A 24,109-nucleotide genomic window follows, 5' to 3' on the forward strand; every position below is an offset into this window, starting at 1 on the left:
GGCTGCCGGAGCCCCGTGCGAAGGGCAGGATTCTGCCGGCTGCCCTGTCAGCCGCGCACGCTCTGCATGCGGGGGAAGTCCGGACATTTACAAATTCCCCCAGGACGCTATTTTTAACTCAGAAAAGCCGGACATGTCCAGGAGAATCCGGACGAATGGGAACCCTACTGTTGGTAGTCACAGTATGCCATGAAGTTAAACTTTTGTTCTTGTTATGGGGCTCATTGCTGAACCTCCTCACATCCGGTGGCAGTGACTGATGGTTCTTTCTGAATGTGGGAGTATGTAATAGTTATGTATGCAGACAGGCATGGGTGTGATAAGGAAGTTAAAAGCTACAGGACCTTGAAAGGTCATTGAGTCCAGCCCCCTGCCTTCACTAGCAGGACCAAATATTGATTTTGCCCCAGATCCCTAAGTGGCCCTGTCGAGGATTGAACTCACAACCCTGGGTTTAGTAGGCCAATGCTCAAACCACCAAGCTACCTCTCCCCTCCTTTTATTTAAATTAAAAATGGATTAAGATGAGGGGAGAGGCCCTACACTGAGCCAATTCCAGAGTTAGCCACATGCCATTGTGTTCACTTAACTTACATGTACAAATATCCCATTGTGTGCACCCAGTTTGCTCTTTTAGTGCACACATGAGCACTTGGACACATAACTGGTCCTGTGCACATGCAAACACCAGATCTGGGTGGGCTTACTGGGGATTTCCATGCATGACTAGGCATGTGCAAAGGTGTGCTCGCTGTTGGTTGTGCTGCACTTTGAAAATCTGGCTCCATACCTTTACTTTTTAGAGTTCACCAGAGGTGACTTGTTCTCCTTTGTCACCAACTGGAACCAGGCACCAAGCTGTGGAAGCTAAAAACTCCTTGTAGTTCGTATTGAATCTGCTCTTTATACTTCTTCTAGGTATCTGAGTAGCACAGGGGCTGGTATGTTTCTGATCTGAATCCCTAATGCTACTTCTTGGAATTAAAAGGAGTTTTGCAATTTACACACACTTTGTAATAAAAAAGTGAAATAGGAATAGAAGGGTCAGATCTGGAGAACTGGACAGAGGAAAGCAGGACAGAAAAATAATGGGAAAACAGTGGGTTATAATAGCAATAGCATGAGAACAGTAGTGGCTGTTATATGATCAACTGTAGGTAACATAAAGACACTAAAGCAGTGGTTCTCAACCAGGGGTAGTAATCAGAGCTCTGCCAAAGGGTACATCAACTCATCTCAATATTTACCTTGTTTTACAACAGGCCACGTAAAAAGCACTAGTGAAGTCAGTACAAACTAAAACTTCATACAGCCAATGGCGTGTTTATACTGCTCTGTACACTATACACTGAAATGTAAGTACAATATTTATATTCCAATTGATTTATTTTATAATTATATGGTAAAAATGAGAAAGTCAGCAATATTTCAGTAATAGCATGCGGTGACACTTTTGTATTTTTATGTCTGATTTTGTGAGTTTTTAAGTGAGGTGAAACTTGTGGGTTCACAAGACAAATCAGGCTCTGGAAAGGTTGAGAACCCCTGCACTAAAGAGACCCCTGCAGTTGCAAACATGGAAGCCCACCGGATATAGACAATCTGTTGAAGGTTAATGGAAAATGAAGCAATTACAGCAGCTGGCCATTTGTTTTAGTCTCTGGTTACTAAATGCAAACATAGTATAAAAGAGAATTTGTTCCTAACCAGCTTGAATCACTGCAGCTGTAAAGATACAGGCTCTTGTGACTATTTGCACCATGAAACTTTTCATACCAGATCAGAAAATACTTAACCAACTGCAGAGAAATGAGAGTTTAAAGCAGGTGGGTAGAGCTGACTGGCCTTACGTCAGCTCCTAAGCCAGAGCAGTTTAGTTAGTCTTGCCCTGTTCTGCAAATAAATCAGTGACTTTCCTGTTAGGCTGAAATCTGAATTTTTTAATCCACCTTGGTTTGTTAAGGAAATTTGAGAGCTATTTACACAGCTGCAATTTATCTATGTTCTTTCCCAATTTTTAATCAGAGTGGGTGAGAAGAAAGTGACTTCCGCAGAAATCTCTTGCAGACAGAGGGCAAAAATCCCTGAAATGAATCAAAGAAAATAAGTTTCTTTTGGATGAGGCAGTAAACTGAGGTCATGGTGACCTGTGGTTTTTAGAGCCCATGAAACATCTTGCAAGCAGAGGTGAGTTGGCCAAGTGTCTTGGCCAAATTCCAGTTGTGTAGTTGCTGGCTATCTGCACTCCCCTGCTATTTTCAGCTGGATGCTGGATACTTCTGAGCTGTTGTGGTATTATCATTTCCTAAATGCACTCCCGCAACTGTTGTACAGGAAAAATGCTGTTTCACTTCGAGAAGTAGTTCCTCGTTGTGGTGGAGCATTTGCTGATACTCATTAGCTTGTGGATCCCGATTTCCGCCCCCACACACACGAGTCACATCATGGCAGTCTCTGAGCAAGCTCTGTTAGCAGGGCACATTTTTCTCCCAGGGGCTGCTGTAGCCCCAAGGCACAGTGACCAATCCACGCCTGCTGTCGGTCTGGCAGCTCTTGTCTTTCCTTAGTTTGTCAGGACGAGTATTTTTTTAAATGATAACAGAGGGTCCTGTGGCACCTTTGAGACTAACAGAAGTATTGGGAGCATAAGCTTTCGTGGGTAAGAACCTCACTTCTTCAGATGCAAGAAGAAGTGAGGTTCTTACCCACAAAAGCTTATGCTCCCAATACTTCTGTTAGTCTCAAAGGTGCCACAGGACCCTCTGTTGCTTTTTACAGATTCAGATTCAGACTATCATGGCTACCCCTCTGATACTTTTTAAATGATGTAACTCATCATAATTTCAAAATGGGTTAGTTTGGCTAATGGTGCACATTGAAATGGGTCACGGTGGGCAGCTGTGTCCGTTTGCGGTGGTGCCGAGCTTTGCCCCATGCGCACACTCTAACTATTTAAGGCGTCCCGCGTCAGTCTGAGCCTGATCATGCGTCTGTGCTGTGTAACGCTCCTGGTCTAGCACACAAAGGGTGACCAGATGTCCCGATAAAATCGGGACTGTCCCGATATTTAACCCTTTGTTCCGTGTCCCGATCAATGTACGATCGGGATGCCATTTGTCCTGATATTCAGGTAAGAAGGTGAGCAGGAGGGAGGCGCTGATTCCGTGGGTGCTTCAGGGTTGGAGCACTCACGGGGAAAAATGGCAGCCAAGCTCCCCCCTTCTCTCCTCCTTCTCCCTCCCCAGCGCACCGCGTCCCCGCTCCTGCCCCCCTCCAGCGCTTCCTGCCGCCTAACAGCTGTTTGGCGGCGCTTAGCACTTTCTGGGAGGGAGGGGGAGGAGCAGGGATGTGGCGCGCTCAAGGGAGGAGGTGGAGAAGAGGCAGGGGCGGGGACTTGGGGGAAGGAGGTGGAATGAGAGCAGAGTGAGGGCAGATGCTTGGGTGGGAAGAGGCGGGGGGTGGGCGAGCACTCACTCAGCAGAGGGGAAGTTGGCGCCGTAGGGGTGAGTGGCAGACGGGGGGTGAAGAAGCGAGTGGCGGGTGGGGATGGTGAAGAGGTGAGTGAGCGAGCGGCCGGCGGGTAGGCGTGAGGAGGCGAGCAGTGGGTGGGGGACTGAGGAGGGACGCAGGAAGCCATCAGGGGGATGGGGGATGAGGAAGGGCGTGGTGGGGAGCGGCGAGCGGGGAGGGGGGGACCTGGGACAGAGCCTGGAGGAGCAGGGGTGGACTGTGGGCAGGGCTGACGGCACCCCAATGTGTCCCGATATTTTAGTGTTGTGATCTGGTCACCCTAAGCACACATCAAAGGCACTTTCTGCAGCAGCCACAGCAGCACAGGTGGAGGCCAATTGTGTCCTCCAGCAGTGAACGAACCTCCCGCTGGGAGCAGGATGGGGCCCTTGGGAGGAAACATTGTCTCTTACCCTCCCCGCAGAGCATCTGTGCTGCTTTAGGGCCTGACTCCTCATTGGAGCAAGGGCTGCAGGGGTGGGCCCTGGTTTTTCTATCTAGCAGTAACACAGAGGGGACCAGGTGAAGGAAAATTCCTTGAGGTTTCCTTGCAGAGTTCCTGCCAAACCCTGCTGCTGGGGGGTTTTGACCTCAAACCTTACAGATCTCCTAGGCTGCAGGAAAGCACAGGGCTAGCTATGCAGAGGCCCCTTGCCTCCCTTCTGGCTGTGGGGTCCCACTAGGCCCAGGTAGCGCAGCCCTGAAGGAGCTGGGCTGCCAGAGATTCCCCATGGTCCGTCTTAGCTGCCCAGTGCCCAGGGGCTCAGAGAACCAGATTAACTTTTCCAGGTAGTGCATGTAGGACTAATGCACATCCCCTGCCCCCCTGTAGCAGGGTGGTTACCCCGCTCCTGCCCTGAAGGGCTTAAAACAGCCCTGGGAGAGGGCTGGGGCAGGGAAAACAGCTAATTGGCTGATTGGGGAGGCAGCTGCACCTGGGCCATGCCCCATCAGGCCTCAGCTGGCCCTAGCCAGGAGCTCAGCAGTCTCTTTCAGGCTGTAGAGGGCCCTGGCCCTGGCCCTGGCCGCAGGGAGCTAGAGACAGAGTACCTGAGTGGATCAGGGCTGGGGACAGGCTGAGGAGCTGGGGAACTGGGGGTTGCAGAGGGCAGCCCAGAGGTAGCCAAGGCAGCAGGTCCAAACCCAACCTTGCCAGTGATGAGTAGGCTGATACTGCACTCTGCCCCAGGGCGTGGGGCTAGACAATGACTGGCAGTAGCCATACACTGAGGCGAGATGGGGCTAGTGGGTGAGGGTTCCCTGCGGAGGGGAGACCCTAAGACTGAGGGTTACTGCCGGGGGCAGCACCCCAGATAATGGGGCACCAGGTCCGGGAGGGACATGGGGGGCCAAGCGGTAGTGGATCACCAGCCTGCAGAGGGTGCTCCTGGCTGGAAAATGAGCTAATTCCTGGAGACGACCAGCAGGAGGCGCCGCAGGGGTGAGTCTCGCACCCTTATACCCCCTCACTAATGCTGCCCTGTGTAGAGCTCCCCTTTCTGCTCAGAAGAAGGGGGATTTGTGCCCAGATCTTGGGGAATGTGATGGGACTCGTTGTGTTTAGATTTCCCCCTAGGGATCGCTCTAGTTCTGCTCAGTGCAGGAAAGGCCTCCCAGAATCTTTAACAGGGAGCAGGTGCATCAGTCTGGACGGCCTGGTGCACTGTTAATAGCCTCAGGTTTTGTCTGACTCAACCACAAAACAAAATTCCGAACCCCACAGCAGCTGTGATTCCAGCCATAACTCCAGCACTTCCCAGAGTGAAATAACAAGTCACCCCAAAGGACGGGAGGAATCAAAATGCACAGGGGAGAAAAGATGTGTTCAGAAGAGATGTGAGCAAAGATCATGAGCGCAGGAGGCTCTTCTAGGTGTCTGGAACTGCAAAGGAAGTGGCTTGTGGCAGGCTGATGACATGGTTTCTATTTCTAGGAACTAGCATCAAAGTACTGAGAGAGGCAGCAGACAGTGGCTGTGGTTGCCCCTTCTCCATAGTCTTGTAGTGTAGTTTCATTTTTTCAGTGAGAATTAGGACAGTGGTGATTGTACAACACTGAATGTAAATTATGTAAGGTTATTGGGAGTCACCGGATGGTGATGTTACAGACAGTGCTATCTCTTACACATATTTTAACATGTAGGCCTTAGAACATGGAGAAATGCTTATTGTCAGCTGTGATGAACTTCCTGTTTGAAGCTCAGAATATAACCAATCAAAGCAGTTCCCTGTTTTGTGTCTGTCTCTCTGAATCGTTCGTGGGTTATACCTGTGCAAGCAAACAAAACACAGTGGTGGCACAATAGTAGCAAGTGCTGCTGTGTTCCTCTGTCTAGAGCTAGAGGGCTCAGCTAAGGTTGAAATTGAGGTCCCAATAAATGGCAGCATTTGTGCGCTACAGTCCTACAGTGGCTGAATCTCTTATTGGTCTAGCTAAATGATGTTACCCATCTGAGAGCCTAGTACCACCTACTGACTCATACATCTTTGACAGACATGGTAACATACCCCATGTAATTTCTGAGATTCTCGGGACACCGCATGATGAACGTGTTTCGAGTTATAACATCATGGGCCTTGGCTCGCTAGCACGTGTGGGAGAGACGCTCAGGAGGTGCCTGCTCTTAGCAGAAGCACTATGGGGCACCAAAGCAGGATGCTCAAAGACCATCTAACCCGTGACACCCCCGGCATACTCCCTCCTCCAGCACCGGGGTGCAGACCCACTCCCCGCATGGACATTAGCATTGTGCGTTTATGTCCGTTGTCAAAGCCTGCTCACTGCAGGGTCCCCCAGCCACAGCTCTCTGACCCTGCTGTGCTTGTTTTCTCAGCAGTTTAACATACAGAGCTCGCTGTGTATTCCTCTGCATAAATATTTCATGTGGCAGCTGTAACATGCGCCAGAAACTCAGCCAAGGTGCCAAAATGAACATCAACTCTGAGGCTGTGGATATTGGCACCGTCCCTTCTGTGGAAGTTAAACGGGGTTGAAATTAAACGCTCGGGCCTCTCTGCTCACAGCCACTTGCTGCAGTGCGGTCCAGGAGAGGAGGGGAGGAACAGCTGAGCTGCCAGGGAGCTGGACTCACTGTCTGAACATCCTGCACGACAGCAGTAAAAACCTGGCCCCATTGGGTATGCAGGCAGCACCAGGTGTCTCAGGTGCAGGGAAGGGTCCTGCCCATGGCTGAGCCAGCCTGTGCCTGTGATCACATGTTCTGCTCACCTGGGCTGCACAGACCCCTGGTTCATGCTGCCCCTTCCCTTACACCAGTGATTTAAAGCAGAGGCCCCTACTGCTTGGAGATCTCGTGTAGCTCAGGGAGCATTAGAGCTTACACCTGCTGTGGGCCAGTCCCTGGAGGTGCTTCCTTCTGCCCCATGGAGGGCAGTGGCCTCACACGCACATTAGCCAATGCGGGCCCTGAACATATTTTCGGATTTATCTACACAGGGCCGTTAACTCGGTTGGGGTAGGTGGGAATTGAAAGCAGGCTAGTTATTGCTGATTAATTCCCGGTGTGGATGCTTTGAGTCCAGAAGAATTTTCTTCCTGTCTCCCTTTTCTTTCACCACATCCTCCCTCAGGTCCCTTCTCCCCCATCCCGACTCAAGGGTCTGCTCTTCCCTCCGTGCACATCCACAGCTGGAATATGTACCACTCTGTCATTGACTGCTGGCCATCATGGAGGGAGCCTGACTCTCTTGACTCTAGAAGGCCACATCAGTGTAATTTCAAAGACCATATAGTCTGTGCTGTCACCCGCTAGAGCAGCTTCCACAGCGTCTCTCTCACCTCCAGAAGCACATACATCACCTACTGCATCCATCTGCTTGCTTTCCCTGCTCTCTCACATCAGACACAGGCTGCTCGTCTTCGCCTTCACGGCCTGTCCCCACCCTACCGATCATCTCTCACTCACTAGCCATGTATCGGCTCCTAACTCCCCTCAGCCCATGAAGTCAGCCGCTGTTGACCACCTGTTTAATTTTTGAACAGGCACCTTCATGCTTTTTTCCATGCTGTTCCTCATGCCTGGGAGGAGCTCTTCATAAACAGCCACAAAGATATCTCACCCTCTTCCAAATCCCTTCTCAAAACTCTCCTTTGCTGTGATGGCCACAAAAAACTTGACAGCAGTGACCACAGCTCATCATACCAATATGTATTTCCTTGGGTCCTTGGATTCCCCCATCTGTCTGTATCCGTCTGCTGTCTCTTGTCTTATAATTAGATTGCACGTTTTTTGCAGCAAGGATCGTCTTTGTTCTGTGTTTGCACCATGCCTAGCACAATGGAGTCCCGGTCCAGGACTGAGAGCTCTGAGATTCTATGATAACACAGATAATTAATGATACATTTTGTCCATTAAATAGAACTGCTGTTTATTTAAAATAGAGAAAAGTGCCTACCATTATACATCAGACTTCGTCATTGGCTGATGCTGCCAAATTGGAGGGAAATCAGAGAAGAGCCACAATTAGAGAGAGAGATTGACTTGTAAGGAAAGGTTAAAAGAACAAAAGGTCCAAATGATGGTGATGGGAGGGTTGTAATAAACATCTCTCTGTAGGTGAAGGGAGCGGAAGGAGACTGGGGGGACCAAGGGGGTAGGAGAAGGATGGAATTAAACCCAAGTCAAATAACAAAAATCCCACTTTCAATGACTCTGAGGGAAAACTCAGTAAGATGTGTGATATCTGGCTGTGCAGTGGTCTCCCAAGGGACCGGTTGGAAACCTCAGTGGACTGCTTGGGACAGTTAAAACTCACCTGGACAAAGTGTTCAGGATTCCATTGGCAATGAATGGACTCCGGGCTTGGTCTTGCAACAAGCTGAGCACTCTGGATGCCCTTAAGTGCCTGGTTAATTGTAAGCCCATAAATAGCCCCATCGACGTCAAACTTTAAAACTTTTTATACAAATGGTTCTTCTGAAAAGAGTCGATAAGATCAAAACAAAGTCAATCACTTGATGTGACTTTAATTATACGCCCTGGAGCCAAGCGAGATGGTGCTACTGGGCTCAGATTCAGCTCTGTTCTGCCGTGTACGTCTCAAGAGACGCTTGTGCAAGTCAGTGCAGTTACTCCGGGGTTGCACTGGTGTCAAGGAGAGCAGAATGCACAGACTGAAGGAGATGTGATTCTCTCAGATCATGCTAGCTTCAGCCCTTGTCCTCTGATCTGCTGAAGTGTAACACCCTCTATGGTAGGGTTACCATTCGTCCGGATTTACCCGGACATGTCCTCCTTTTGTGTGCTAAAAATAGCGTCCCGGGGGGAATTTGTAAAGCACTCACAATGTCCGGGATTAGCAGAGCGAGTGGCTGGGAGGGCTGCAGGGAAGTCCCGGGCTGGACTCAGGAGCAGCTGTAGAGGAGCCGGATCCGCCCTGCATTCTGAGCCAGCAGCTCCCTTGCAGCCCAGTCCAGCAGCACTGTGCAGGGCCAGACCGGGTTTTGTTGTGCAGGGGAGCTCAGCCACGTGTCCGGCTCGGCTGCACAGAGCCCAACACTCTATTCTGAGCAGCAGGGTAAGGAGGTCAGGGGGCAGGAAGGTTCTGGAGGTGGAGGTCAAGAAACGGGGGGGGCTTTTTGGGGGGAGTGGAGAAAGTTTTGGGCAGTCAGGGTACAGGTAGGGGGTAGGGTCCTGGGGGGCAGTTGGGGGGGGTCTTAGGAGGGGGCAGTTAGGGGACAAGGAACAGGGAGTCTTAGGTAGGGGGTGGGGTTCTGGAGGGCAGTTAGGAGCAGGGGTCCCAGGAGGGGGCAGTCAGGGGACAAGGAGCAGGGGGGGAGTGTTTGGGAGTTCTGGGGGGGGCTGTCAGGTGGCAGGGGTGGGGAGATGGATCGGAGCAGTCAGGGGACAGGGAGCAGAGGGGTTTAGATGGGTTGGGAGTTCTGGGGGGGGGCTGTCAGGGGGTGGGGAGTGGTTGGATGGGGCGTGGGAGTCCCAGGGGTCTGTCTGGGGGTGGGGGTGTGGATAAGGGTTGGGGCAGTCAGGGGACAAGAGGCAGGGAGGCTTAGATAGGGAGTGGAGTCCTGGGGGGCAGTTAGGGGCAGGGGTCCCAGGAGGGGGCAGTCAGGGGACAAGGAACGGGGGGAGGGTTGGGGGTTCTGGGGGGGCGGGAAGTGGGAGGGGCAGGGGCGGGGCTAGGGCGGGGCTCCTCCCGTCCTCTTTTTTTCTTGCTGAAATATGGTAACCCTACTCTATGGCGGCTCCACTACAGTATAGATGGAGTCTTCATGAGCAGTAGACGCCAAACGCTAGACTAGGGGCCGGATCCCCAAACCTGTGCCTAGCGCATGCACGAGGTCCTGCAGTGGCTGGGCAGAGCCAGGCCCTATGCTGTATTCAGAGCAGTCTGGGGGTTGCTGTAAATTAGCCCACACCGCAATAGCCACACAGCTGAGGCTCTGCATAGAGCAGGGACGCCCCAGCCGCACCCACTGTCCACACTCCCTGGCAGCAGGAAGGGTGTTTGGTGTCAGAGCCCTTCGGTTGGCCCCATGCTACTGCAGAGCATCCGTACATGGAGCTGATCCTCCTGGGAGAAGCAAGCCAGCTTTATGGCTGGAGTCAGCCAGGGGGTGCAGCGCTGCCAGCCCTAGCGCCCAAACTCGTTGGTACGTTTACTCGGCTGACTCGGGCTGCGGGGCTGTAAGATTTCTGTGTAGGCCGCCTGAGTCCGAGCTCTGGGACCCTGCAAGGGAGGAGGGTCCCAGAGCGCAGGCTCCAGCCCACGCCCAAACGTCTACACAGACATTTTTACGCCCATAACCCTTTGAGCCTGAGTCAGCTAATCTGGGCCAGCCGTGGCCGTGCGTCGAGCCTTTTATTCCAGTGTGAACATACCCAACAGCACAAGACTGGCTTTAAAACTGAGATTTTTTTTAAACTAAGAAATGTTGGGTGGTTTTTATTTGCTTTCTGGATTTTGATCCTTTTTGTCTTTCCCTTGTAAATCACGCAATCCCATCTTTCTGGGTCAGGGGTCCAGATATGTGTGTTCAACTTCTTGCTGCAACCCCCACAGCTAGAAACTTACTTTAAAAAAATGCAAGCTGAGATTCTCACCTAATGACTTGACTCCAGGAGCTGGGGCTTTTAGAAAAATTGCAAGTAGCACTACAGTTAATAACATAGCTCTTGACCCATCTCCAGATGCTTCACAGGGAATGAATAGAACAGGGTAACTTTGAGTGATCCATCCCCTGTTATCCAGTCCCAGCTTCTGGCAGTTGGAGGTTTAGGGACACCCGGAGCATGGGGTCACATCCCTGACCATTTTGGCTAATAGCCGTTGATGGACCTAACCTCCATGAACTTATCTAGTTCTTTTTTGAACCCAGTTATACTTTTGGCCTTCACAATATCCCCTGGCAATGAGTTCCACAAGTTGACTGTGTGTTATATGAAGTACTTCCTTTTGTTTGTTTTAAACCTGCTGTCTATTAAGTTCATTGAGTAACCCCTGGTCCTTGTGTCATGAGAAGGGGTAAATAACTTCTCTTCATGGTGAAAACTGACCATTTCTTCCTACCCTTTGTTTTCTATCTTTTAACCAGTTACTGATCCATTGGAGGATCTTTTCTCTTATCCCATGATTGCTTAGTTTGCTTAAGAGCCTTTGGTGAGGGATTTTTGTCAAGGCTTTCTGAAAGTCCAAGACTATATCCACTGGATCAGCCTTGTCCACATACTTATCGACCTCCTCAAAGAATTCTAATAGATTGGTGAGGCATGATTTCCCTTTGTAAAAGCCATGTGGACTTTCTCCCAGCATATTGTGTTTATCTATGTGTCTGATAATTCTGTTTTTTACTATAGTACAGAAGTTAGGCTTACTGGCCTCTAATTGTCAGGATCTCCTCTGGAATCTTTTTTAAAAATAGGCATTACATTAGCTACCCTCCAGTCATCTGGTACAGAGGCTGATTTAAATGATAGGTTACATACCAGTTAGTTGTTCTGCAATTTAATATTTGAGTTCCTTTTAGGGTGACCAGATGTTCCGATTTTATACGGACAGTCCCGATTTTTGGATCTTTTTTTTTTATATAAGCTCCTATTACCCCCACCCCCGTCCTGATTTTTCACATTTGCTGTCTGGTCACCCTAGTTCCTTTAGAACTCTTGGGTGAATACCATCTGGTCCTGGTGATGTATTACTGTTTAATTTACCAATTCATTCCAAAACCTCCTCTACTGACATCTCAATCTGGGACATTTCCTCAGATTTGTCACCTAAAAAGAATGGCTCAGGTGTGGGAATCTCCCCCATATCCTCTGCAATGAAGACTGATGCAAATAATTCATTTAGCTTCTCAGCAATGGCTTTGTCTTCCTGGAGTGCTCCTTTAGCACCTTTTTCGCCCAGTAGCCCTGCTAACTGTTTGGCAGGCTTCCTGCTTCTGATGTACTTTAAAAACATTTTGCTGTTACTTTTTGTGTCCTTAGATAGATGCTCTTCAAATTCTTTCTTGGCCTGCTTTATTACACTTTTACACTTGACTTGCCTGAATTTATGCTCCTTATATTTTCCTCAGTAGGATTTGATTTCCAATTTTTAAAGGATGCTTTTTTGCCTTTAACTGCCTCTTTCACTCTGCATCTTTTGGTCTTCTTACTGTTTTGTTTGTTTTTAATTGTGGGGTATGGATTTAGTTTGAACCTCTGATATGGTGTTTTTAAATAGTCTCAATGCAATTTGCAGGCATTTCACCCTTGTGACTGTTTCTTTTAACTTCCATTTAACTTGGTTTCTTATTTTTGTATAGTTCAGGGAATGTAAGCTATGCGCATTGATAACCAAAGCCACTATATACTCGCATTGCTGTAACCCTTCTCTCTTCCCACCAATATTCAGAACCTTCCTTGTGAAGTCTTGATAAAGGTCCCAATCCTGCAAACCTGTGCTTGTGGGATTACTTATGTGAATAAGGGGGTTGCAGAAGTGGCCCCTTTGCACCCAATTCTACTCCCATTTCAGTCAATAGGAAAGTTCCCACTGACTTCAGTAAGAGCATGATTGGGCCCTCGTGCTACTACGTGCTACCCTGGTGAACACTACCTTTAATGCAGTGACTGCAGATTTACACAGGTGTAAATGAAATCCAGATTTGCCCTTTGGTCTCCTTTTTTTGTGTGGAAGGCATCATGTGCCCTATGTCAGCGTGTAAATAACAATAAAATCCTGCCTGACTATGTGAGGTTTCCACAGCCACACCTCTGGCAAATAAGGTTTGAGTTTAACCCTGTAATGATGATTGTGATGGTCTTCAACACTCCTGTGACTACCTTGTGCCATCCAGAACTGGCTTCCTACTCCATTTTCTACAGATCAAACTCAGGCCTGCAGAGCAAATGTGAATAGCATCACAAGAGGTAGTAATCTTTCTGCAGCTGTAACCACAGGAGCAAACCAGGAAATGCAGCAAATGCAGCATTTGCTTATTTCTCACATCCTGTTCTGGACTGGTACAGCTAGGAGCACAGTTTATTATGCTAATTATCAGGCATTTCCATTTTGTTGGGGTGTTCTTCACTCACAATGATCTGGAAAAGTTCAGGATGTTCATGTGTCAGTAGGTAGCATCAAACCATGCTTGGATGAGTTATTAGTGGAGAGAGATGGGCCTAAGGTGAACCCAGATCTATTTCCTCCTCCTTAAAACTCTCCCCTGCTGTCAACCTATGACCAGCTACCAGTGAGTAGGCAGGTGGTGCGATGAGACTGCTGCTTATTGTGGATAACTTCTTGCTTGTTTCACTGTTACCTCATCTTCCCCTCACCCTTCCTCCCTATTTGTTTATCTTCTCTACCTGTTGTGTCTGATTACCAAGATTGGTAGTTCATTGTGGCTGACCTTTTATTAAAAAGAAGAACAGGAGTACCTGTGGCACCTTCGAGACTAACAAATTTATTAGAGCATAAGCTTTCGTGGACTACAGCCCACTTCTTCGGATAAATTTATTAGAGCATAAGCTTTCGTGGACTACAGCCCACTTCTTCGGATGCATATGCATCCGAAGAAGTGGGCTGTAGTCCACGAAAGCTTATGCTCTAAAAAATTTGTTAGTCTCGAAGGTGCCACAAGTATTCCTGTTCTTCTTTTTGCGGATACAGACTAACACGGCTGCTACTCTGTGACCTTTTATTGTATGCCTATGCAGCGCCTAGCGTAATGAGGCCTTAATCCTTGATTGGTTCCCCTGGATGATAATAGAATATAGATAATACAAGTGATGATATCATAATACTGAGTGGCATCATCCCTTAAGCAATGATGTCACAGTGCAGAAGCAACCACTTCTTTATCAAAATTCCACAGCAGAGAAGCTCTGTGCCAGTCTTCTCAGCAAGATGCTCCTCCCAGTGGCTTTCTAGGAGTAAGTCACAAGCCCACTACGGGATTTGGGCTGAATTTTGGGATGGGAAATAGTAAGATCCCATATAGGCTACACATGCCATAGAATGGAGGCGGGAAAGTCCTGGTAGGGGCTATTTGGGATCAAGCCCAAAAAGGAGGGGTTGGGGGAAGGCTGTTTAGAAGGGAGGTAGGTCCCCTGGTGATGTTGGCCTCGACTGGAGGGATGAAATGGTTCAGATTTGGGGATAAATTGCTGCGTCCACCTTGTCTTGTGTTCACCCTCCTCCTTTTCCCACAGAGGAAGGGAGCTGAGCAGTGCCGGCAGAGAGAATGCTTCGTTTGATCAGGACTAGACTGAGTGCCAGCTGGTGGAGGCAACTTTGGGCACAAGCTCTGGCTACGCCCCACTTCAGGTAGAGTAACTGGCGGATTTGAAATCATAGAAACATAGACTCATAGAACTGGAAGGGACCTCGAGAAGTCATCTAGTCCAGTCCCCTGCATTCATGGCAGGACTAAGAAGGAGAACTTGGATATACTTGACAGTTAAAAGCTGTCTGCAAAAATATAAAAGGTCTGTAACAAACCCTGTTGAAAAATCCGGTCTTGGCACTAGCAATGCAAATGCAAAACTTGAGAAGCAAGTGCCAAGTCTAGATGTATGATAATAAAATTTAAGTTAGTACAGTGAATTGTTGATAACAGGGGCACCTCGTGTAACTTACAATATTTTGAATTTAAGACGTGTATATCAATACTCGCCTCCTCTAAGAACAGAAATGGTTATTGCCTTTGGAAAACATTTGGTAACTTACTCAGCAAGTTTACATTCAGAAACCAGTTGCGTACACTTTGATATCAAATTATAAATGAACCTTATAAAATTTCCCTGATATAAGTGTGTGTGAATCTTTGAAGGAGAGAAAATTTGTGTGTCATATTAAGAAAAAGATACCAAATTTCCTAATCTTACAGAGCCAAGAATGGATGGGTATTCAAATAAAATGTAAATGATTACTCAGGAATATCCCTATGCGATACCTATATTTGAATAAGAGTGAAGATGAAATGGCAGCAGTCTTTTCTGGCTTTCCTGCATTGTAATTATGATCGCTTGCCCAGGATGGCATGCTGTTTTCTGATGCCGGCTCTTTAGCAACTGGTTGGGTGTTTGCTTCAGTTTTAGGGGCTGTCACCATACTTTTCTTCATGTTAATCTCTTTTTTCTCAGGAGTTGGTTTCTTCTGGGAGGACAAAGGCTTAGTACCTGCCTGCAGTGGAGATTTTAGAATTGTGGATCTCTCAGATTTTGATTTGATCTTCTCTTTTGGCTTTGGTTCTTTTCCTGCACTGAGAAATTTCATGGTGGCTGCAGCATGTTTGAGAATGCAGTCGTTGCTGCAGTACACAGAATCAGGCTGAGCCACATTAGAACAGCCAGGACCAATGCATTTTGATGCACCAGGAGTAGGGTGACCAGACGTCCCGATTTTATCGGGACCGTCCCGATATTTCCTTGTTTGTCCCGCGTCCCGACCGACGTGCGGTCGGGACAACCGGACAAACAAGGAAATGCCCCGAGCCTCGAGCCCGGAAGTGCTCGCACCCCCCCCCTGCCCCGACTCCGCCCCCTCCTCCCCCGATTGGCTCCCTCCCCGAATCCCCGCCTCTTCCCCGGGCTCACCATTCCCCCTCCCTCCGCAAGTGCTGGAGGGAGGCCCGGGAGACTCAGAGGCAGCGCGGGGCCGGGGTGAGTAACAGTCCGGCCTGGCCCAGTGCAGGCAGGACTCGGGTGGTTGGGAGAGGAGGGGGGCGACCCGCGGGGCCAGGCGACGGGGGAGGAAGCGGCCATGGCGCTCGGCGGCTCTGGCGCCCCCGAACCCCCCGAGCCGGGGCCTGCAGCAGCGCGTACGCTGGGCCCAGCCCCTGGCTAGGCACGTCTGGGCTGCCCAGCTGGTGCTATCCCGCGGTGGCCCCGGGGCGGAGGCATCGGCAGCCCAGCCCCGTTCGTTCCCCTGCGGGACGGGGGGGCTGGGGCCTGCTGCCCCCACTCCGGGGCCGCCGCGCGATAGCACCAGCTGGGCAGCAGCCCAGACGCTGGCCAGGGGCTGGGCGCAGCGTGCGCGCTGCTGGGTCCCCGCAGCAGGCCCCGGCTCGGGGGGTTCGGGGGCGCCAGAGCTGCAGCCGCGGAGCGCCATGGCCGCTTCCTCCCCCGCGGCAGTGGGAGCTGCAGCAGCGGCTGCTCCCGAGTCCCGCTGCCCGGGGGTGAGAACAGCCACCGCCTGGCCCCGCGGGCCGCCCCCCTCCTCTCCTTACCACCCGACTGAGTCCTGCCTGCTCGGGACCAGGCCGGACTCTTACTCACCCCGGCCCCGCGCTCCCCCTGCGTCTCCCGGGCCTCCCTCCAGCACTTGCGGAGGAAGTTTTTTTTTTTTTTTTTTTGGCCCCGCCCCCCGCCACGCCCCCCCCACTTCACCCCCCCCCCCCCCCCCCCCGCGTCCCGATATTTGTCTTTGGTGATCTGGTCACCCTAACCAGGAGCTTCCATTACAGGTTGAAATATCTTGAGTTTTTTCTTCCCACTTGGATTTGCAGCTTTTTCAGTCCTATCCTTGATTCCTTGATCCTCACTGGACTTTTGTTCGACTGTTCCTACACTTGTGAGCTCTGTGCCATCCACGTTTACATGCCTTGATTTAGTTTGTTGCTGATCTGTTTCTGGAACTGTCTCATCCTGCCCCTGCAGAATGGTGCAATTTGGGCAGATATAGTCCTCCCCATTCCTTTCCAACAGTCGCCCACGAGCTCAGAAATCCCCACACAGTCACCAGGAAACCATTCCTCACACCTATCACAACAAATCATAAACCTGTTATTATGAGGCTGGTGACAGATAGAGTACAGTGTATTTGGGTCATAAATCTCAGACTCAGATTTGCTTTTTGTGAACTCTTCAGATTCTTCGTCTGTGATCTCTTTTGTTGCCAGGGCAGGTTTTATTTCCTTCTTAACCTGAAGATCTTCAGTATGTTCCTCAGACACAATTACTTGATTTCCAGTCTCAGTGCAATCAGTAGACTCAGGTTCTTGTTTGACAGGCAGCTCAGTCTTAACTTGAAAAAAGAAGAACAGGAGTACTTGTGGCACCTTAGAGACTAACAAATTTATTAGAGCATAAGCATATGCATCCGAAGAAGTGGGCTGTAGTCCACGAAAGCTTATGCTCTAATAAATTTGTTAGTCTCTAAGGTGCCACAAGTACTCCTGTTCTTCTTTTTGCGGATACAGACTAACACGGCTGCTACTCTGAAACCAGTCTTAACTTGATTTCCTGCCTGGACATCAACTGTTTCTGTAGGATTTTGTTCTAGGTGTTTTTTCCTGAGGCAGTTCTGTATCTCTTTCAATGTCAATTCTGCAGGTTTTTGTTCAATGCGTTTGTTTCTTAGACGATTTTGTTGTTAAACCATGACTTGGGGAGTTCAGTAACTCAGCCAGAGGTGAGGGGTCCATTAAGCAGCGGGTGGGCGCGGTTCTGTGGCCTGCGATGTGCAGATCAGACTAGATCATGATGGTTCCTTCAGGCCGTAACGTCTGAGAGTCTCTGAGGTACCAGCTCTGTCCTTGTGCCATCGCTAAAACCAGGGCCGGCTCTGGCTTTTTTGCTGCCCCAGGCAAAAAAGCCTCCGGCCGCCCCCCCCCCCCCCCCAGCGCGGCAGGGGAGGGCGGCCGGAGCCCCGGGGGGAGGGGCAGCGAGCCCGGCCGGGGCTCCGCTCTCCCCGGCAGCCAGAGCGCCGGGGGGAGGGCGGCGAGCCCCAGCCGGGGCTCCGCTGTCCCTGGCGGCCAGAGCGCTGGGGGGAGGGCGGCGAGCCCGCCGCGGCTCCACTGTCCCCGGAGGCCAGAGCGCCGGTGGGAAGGCGGCGAGCCCGCCGCGGCTCCGCTCTCCCCGGCGGCCAGAGCGCCGGGGGGGGGCGGCGAGCCCCGGCCGTGGCCCCGCTCTGCCCGGCGGCCAGAGCCGGAGCGCCGCGCCGCCCCCCTCCAGGTACCGCCCCAAGCACAAGCTTGGTGGGCTGGTGCCTGGAGCCGGCCCTGGCTAAAACGCAGCAACTCCCTTTGTCAGGCCTGGCCCTGGGGCAGCTCCAGGGATTCTTCACCCCCTTGCCCTTTCCAGCACTGCTGGGCAGGGATGGAGAGGAGAGGCGGAGGGAGCAGGCTGACCCATTGTTTGCGGGGGGGGGGGAGAGCAGGCTGACCCATTGTTTGCGGGGGGGGGGGGAGAGAGCAGGCTGACCTATTGTTTGCGGGGGGGGGGGAGAGAGCAGGCTGACCCATTGTTTGCGGGGGGGGGGGGGGAGAGAAAGCAGGCTGACCCATTGTTTGCGGGGGGGGGGGGGAGAAAGCAGGCTGACCCATTGTTTGCGGGGGGGGGGGAGAGAGCAGGCTGACCTATTGTTTGCGGGGGGGGGAGAGAGCAGGCTGACCCATTGTTTGCGGGGGGGGTGAGAGAAAGCAGGCTGACCCATTGTTTGCGGGGGGGGGGGGGAGAAAGCAGGCTGACCCATTGTTTGCGGGGGGGGGGGGGGAGAAAGCAGGCTGACCCATTGTTTGCGGGGGGGGGGGGAGAAAGCAGGCTGACCCATTGTTTGCGGGGGGGGGGAGAGAGCAGGCTGACCCATTGTTTGCGGGGGGGGGGAGAAGGGGACAGCAGGCTGACCCATTGTTTACAGAAGCAGAGGGAGCAGCAGACTGATCCATCGTTCACAACATAGAACAAACTGATTTGTTATTCTTATAAAGGACAAAGAAACACACGTGCCCATAACTTCCGTTGAAATCAGTGGGAGCAGGATTGGACTTAAAACTATGCACAAAAATAATCATCATTAAGTTTGCTAAATGTTCTTCAAAGCTGGCGAGTGCCGCACTCCAAGGAGCTGTAACTCTACAGCAAGTTCCCAGGGGCCAAACCAGCTGTGTTTGATTTAAGAACAAAAAACATTAGAGACGTCAGAGCTTCACCTCAGGGCACTTTGAAGCCCTGTAACTCAGAAACAGGTTGACAAGCTTTCTTCAAGGTGTGTAGAAAGATTCTCCTTTGGCTTCGGACTGTATCTGGCAGATCTCAGGTCAAACTTATCTTGTAAGACAAAGTTAAAGGAGGGCTTTATGGAAACTGTTTCTAGCATTAGCTGTGGAGAGACTGACACTTCAAATACCTAAGTAGTATTAGTGTGCCCAGCACCATAATACCTATGCAGCAAGAGAGAGGGAGTTAGATTCTAGAGGTATGTTTTCATTGCGCCCCCCACCCCCACCCCTCCAAAAACAGCGTGTGCTTAATCCAGCAAGCTAACCTGAGTTAACATAGCAGTGAAGACATGGCAACTCTGGTCAAGTCAACCCCAGGCTCCCCTATCGGCTTTAACTCGAGTGGCTAACCCAAGGTAAAAGCCAAATTGCTGTGCCTTCACTGCTGTTTTACCCTGGGTTACCTAACCTGAGTTAAGAACAGCTTCCCCCCCCCCGACCCTTTTTTTTTTTTTGGCAGTGAAGACATACCCTAAAAAGCCAACTCCAGTGCTCGTTCACAAGATCCATATCTGTTTGGGGAGCCTGAGTAATTAATTACTCTTAATAAATAAACTCCCATCTGCCTGTTTTCCCCAATAAAGTACCAGCTGGCGAAAGAACCGAAGATCCTGCGTTTGTGTAAAATCCCTGGTAGTAAAGATGGAGATTGGAGATGTCATGGAAGCAGGTTCCGTTTACAGTTTTCCAGGTGGTCTCTCAGGCTCCCTTTAAAGCTGCTGTGCAGTGACCACCAAACCGTAGACACGTGCCTTCCACTGCTGCCAGTCACCCAAAAGTAAATGCTTGTGACTGATAGTGAAAATTGCACTTGCATGATGTCACAGCAGCTTTGTTCTTTCCCCAGGCTGACATCACCTCCATACTATATAACACATCAAAAAGGGAGATACTCAAGTCAAGCGAACAAGGTAAGTCACGGTGCTTGTATAATTTTGCTTTGAAAGCCTTGGGAAGTGGCTGCAGGTCTGTGCTTTGTCCCAGACTGTGTTAAATATGTCTGATGTTGGGACCGCCGCTGTCCCCAGGGGGGACTCCGCCGTACTCTGATAGATACTGTGAGCCTGATTCTGAGCTCCCTCAGCTCCCATTGACTTCAGCTGGGTGTGGCAATCAGATCTGCTCCACCTCAGAGGCAGTGAATATCATTAGCATATTTAAAAACAAACAAACAAACAAAAACCACACCAAAGAAGAAAATAAAGGGATGCCTTTATGCCATTATGTAACATAATGGCATAATGTAATGGTGCCAAAAACACAAGCTTGGAGGCCTTACCTCTGAGACTCGTGTTGTGTTTGAGGCAAGTGTGCAAATAAGAACTGGGAGGAAAATCTGAAAAGCAGCTCAATTCTTAACAGCATCCAAGTCTGCTGCACAATGACAATAAAGGGGGGTCTTGGCAGCCCGCGCAGGCAATTCTCCCAACAGGCTATACTGCAGAGTGACAATATGCTCAGCCAATGAAACACGAGGTGGAAGCATGACATCATCAGAACAGCTGTCCGTGATCTTGAGAGCTATGAGCCTCTGAGAAGAGATGGAACCTCTCTCTGGGAGTTGGGTGCACCACAGTCCAGAGATCTCCGCAAAGGCAAAAATACCCTCTTCACTTACGTACATTTTCACAGTGCTTCTCAGCATGTCCTGCAGGGTGCCATGGTTCTGCAGTCAGCCCAGGAGCGGTTCTCCTCCTGGACTCCCCTCCTCTGAGCTGTGCAGAAAGCAGACCATGAACTTCCATCTCCTAGTACCACTCTGCTCTGCAGGGCTCATTTGTGTAAATGTTCTTGTTATCGTCTGTCTCCTCCAGGAATCCACATCCTTTGTCATGAACCTGTTCAACGGGCAGTTTGTCCCTGACAATGTTTTTCCTTTCCCCTCAGGTAGGATGCTTTTATTTAAATTTTCCTTACAGATTTATTGCTGATGGTGACATATGCTGGCTTAATGGCGTTGTAGAGTAAAACCACCAAAGTCACAGAACGCAGGTCGTGTGCTCCTCCCGCCCCCGACGAGAGGCTCGTTCAGTTTCCATGGAGCTCTCGGCTCAGTCTGCCGACTAGGGGGCCAAATACGCTGGTGACGTCTGTGGTGTGGATACTGGTCCAACTGGAAGTAGGCTGAGCTGATTCAAAGGCCTGTGCGCTGGGACAGGATTTGAACCAGCAGCCTAGCGGAGAGAAGCACTAGCCAGTGCCTGTTGCCATTCCGCTGAGCCAGTTCTTCCCCTACAAGTAGATTAATAGATTCTAAAGCCACTACGATCCTCTAGTCCAGTGTTTCTCAACGACCGGTCCGTGGACCGACGCCAGTCCCTGAGATCTCCCTGTAAGCAAGCTGGTCCCTGGTGTCAAAAAGGCTGAACAACACGGCTCTATGTTCCTGCAGAACACAGCCACAGAACTTCCCTGAAAGAATTCCCTACAGCAGATCTCTTAGACAAACATCCAGTCTTAGAAGGCGCCTCCTCACCTGAGGGCGTTGGTGTCAAACCATGTAATAAAGTGATGAGGTTAGACACATCCTGCTAATCCAGCTGCATCTTTGTCCCTCTTTAGTGCTCTCAATGGAGCAGACGCAGTCTCTGCAAGCCCTGGTAGATCCCTGCACCCGCTTCTTTGAGGTCAGTGGCAGTCTGCTGCCTGTTTGATTACGGATTAGCCTGAAGTGTGCGTTGTAAACAAAAGAAAAGGACTTTGTCTTCCTCAGACAGTGACATGGGATGGCCCATGTAAAAAACTACTTCTCCTGGGGAATCCACCCTCTTTCTGAAACCTGGAAGATGCAGATGCGCATGTGCACATCCACGTTCTTCTCCTGATTGTGATTTCCCGAGTGCCTCTAATGCCGTGTCTCATACAAAGCACCACGTCTGTCAGACCGAGGCGTGGGTTAGCCGGTCAGGTGTTGGCAGTGAAGAAGCTCATGTGGGAGGTCTTTCTCCAGGGATATTTGAAGGACAGGGTGGCTCTGCGTGGCCTGGCTCTCCCCAGAGACAGAGGACAGGCTTGGGGGGAGGAAGGGAGTGTGGGGTGGGGGCAAAGGGGAAGGGAAATCAGGGCATAGATCGCCCACTCCGAGGCGCCCCCCCACACACATACACTGACCATCGGGCTCACTCGCACAGCAACAGCAGGACACTAACACACCTGCGCCCAGCTGGCCTGCTCTAGGATCCAGCAGCTCCTTGGTGCCAGGGAGGTAGGCAATGCATAAACGTAGCCTTTCCCAGCCCTTCGGACCCTGCCCCACGCAGCCCGGGTGGCGTTCGCCTGGGCGCTGCACCTGCCTTTCACTCGCTCCCTTTCATTATTTGAAGGAGGTTAATGATCCTGTGGAGAACGAGAAGCTGGAGAGCATTGAGACGGCCACCCTGGCAGGGCTGAAGGAGATGGGAGCCTTTGGGCTGCAGGTGCCTGAGGAGCTGGGGGGAATTGGGCTGACGAACACCCAGGTAAGACAGAGCCTTGGGGGGCACAGGCCTGAGGGGACAGTAGGGGCCAGGTCGAGGGTTTGGAGCCGGGTGTCTGGCTTAGGCCTGTGATGGGTGGGGCTAGGCATGGAATTCAGATCCAGCATCCCCTGGGTTTGACTTGGAGCGTGAGAGCTGTCCTGACATGCCAGGTCAGCTGGGCCCGTTCTCTCCTCGCTGGCCCGCGGCTCCTACCCCGTTGTAACATGGTAGTCACTTCCTGGAAGAGGTTGGGAGCAGAGAAGAGCGTGGCTGTGATACAGAGGCGAAGGGACAGTGCTTCATGTGCGCCAGGCATGGCGGTTCAGGGCCCTGGCACCTGTGGGCTTGCTTCATCAGTTCTGAAAGTAAAACAATTGCTGGAGCCCCGGCACCTGTTTCATTCCGAATTAAGCCATGCCTAGGGAGCGTGGCGGTGCTCAGTCTGAGAAGTGCCCATATGCTGAAGTGAGTGATGTACTATTCCTGGGCCCCTGTGCATCAGGCTTATGAATCCAGCTTGCTGCGTGCTGTCAGTCACCAATGAGCCACATACAGTTATGTGTCAGTGTGTGCGGGCAAGCTTCACCTCCCTATGCAGCATCCAAGCTTTACTGCTGCCAGAGTTTAATTGCAACAGCACAGAAAATATAGTTGGACAGTTTGTACCCACCCGGCCTAACCCTCTGGAAGATCTGAACTCTGAAGCCATGTCACCTGTCAGCCCCACCCAGACCAGGGCTGTTCCTACAGGCAGTAGACCAACAGTCACTGGAAAGCCTCCCGCTGCCATGCTGAGATCCACCCATCCCTCCAGCTAGGTTTTTATCCTGTGCCCATTATAGTAGCTAGGGAGTGTGAAAGTATCACCTGGATAGTTCAGAGGTGAGGCAGTGTGGGATAGGGGACCAGCGTGGGAATGAGGAAAACCAGGTTCTGTTCCCAGGCCTGGTATCCTCTTGCTATATGACAGTAGTCTAGTCACTTCCCTGAGTCTTGCTTTCTAGTAATTCCATCAATAAATATTCATTACCATCGATTCTGGTGGCTGGGTGCTGCTTGGCCAAACAGTCAGAGGCAGTCCCTAAATAGACAAGACAGACACACTGGTAGACAGATAATGTATCAGTAACATCTCCAATGTGCATATCTCGCTAGGTGTGGGTTTTCTTTTCCCTCTTTTTAAAAGTTCTACCCAAACCTTCCCCCACCTCCTCCCCTCTGCTGTTGTGAGCCAGACAGTGCGGTGCAGGGATCAGACAGCTGAATGGGGCCTGAGAGTGTCTGAAGGCTCCTGATGACTGGTCTGTGCCCTCAGTGTGTCCTGCACTGGGCCATGGCAGGGTGATTAGGAGGAGCAGATGGGGAGCAGTGCTAATATTGGTGTTGATGTGGAGTGTTTGCTAGTCCCCAGAAGCTGTTGCATCTGAAGGTCAAACTGGGCAGTGGTTCCAACCTAATCCCCATCCCCACCACTTCTCTTTTGCTTTCCCTTCAGTATGCTCGGGTTGTGGAGGTGGTTGGAGTGCATGACCTTGGTGTGGGCATAAGCCTCGGTGCTCACCAGTCAATCGGCTTTAAGGGAATCCTGCTCTTTGGGACCCAGAGTCAGAAGGAGAAATACCTGCCCAAGCTAGCATCTGGTAGGGAACAGGGCCTGTTTTCTTCTTGCCGTTGTGTCC

The 24,109-nt window shown here is 50.9% G+C and overlaps 1 protein-coding gene and 2 pseudogenes across 6 annotated transcripts in view; 1 reads left to right on the plus strand and 2 right to left on the minus strand.

Moving 5' to 3' along the window:
- The first annotated feature begins 1,227 nt into the window (after positions 1 to 1,227).
- LOC101946768 (very long-chain specific acyl-CoA dehydrogenase, mitochondrial) overlaps positions 1,228 to 24,109 on the plus strand; it is a 53,126-nt gene continuing 30,244 nt past the window's right edge. The window contains exons 1-7 of one of the 6 annotated variants that reach the window (XM_065557461.1): positions 1,228 to 1,355; positions 14,183 to 14,297; positions 19,820 to 19,883; positions 20,787 to 20,859; positions 21,535 to 21,599; positions 22,296 to 22,430; positions 23,926 to 24,070. In XM_065557461.1, the coding sequence (XP_065413533.1) occupies positions 14,215 to 14,297; positions 19,820 to 19,883; positions 20,787 to 20,859; positions 21,535 to 21,599; positions 22,296 to 22,430; positions 23,926 to 24,070 (565 nt within the window). In that variant the 5' untranslated portion in view covers positions 1,228 to 1,355; positions 14,183 to 14,214. Of the gene's footprint in view, positions 1,356 to 2,048; positions 2,188 to 4,812; positions 4,952 to 8,916; positions 9,048 to 14,182; positions 14,298 to 15,585; positions 15,635 to 16,382; positions 16,438 to 19,819; positions 19,884 to 20,786; positions 20,860 to 21,534; positions 21,600 to 22,295; positions 22,431 to 23,925; positions 24,071 to 24,109 lie in introns of those variants that run through there. The other 5 variants (XM_008175446.4, XM_065557462.1, XM_065557460.1 and 2 more) reach the window with 5 other exon arrangements.
- LOC135973481 (death-inducer obliterator 1-like) lies at positions 14,741 to 15,347 on the minus strand (annotated as a pseudogene).
- LOC101947024 (death-inducer obliterator 1-like) lies at positions 16,415 to 18,106 on the minus strand (annotated as a pseudogene).

The sequence above is a fragment of the Chrysemys picta genome, chromosome 9, assembly GCF_011386835.1.
Source record: "Chrysemys picta bellii isolate R12L10 chromosome 9, ASM1138683v2, whole genome shotgun sequence".
NCBI classification, from domain to species: domain Eukaryota; kingdom Metazoa; phylum Chordata; order Testudines; family Emydidae; genus Chrysemys; species Chrysemys picta.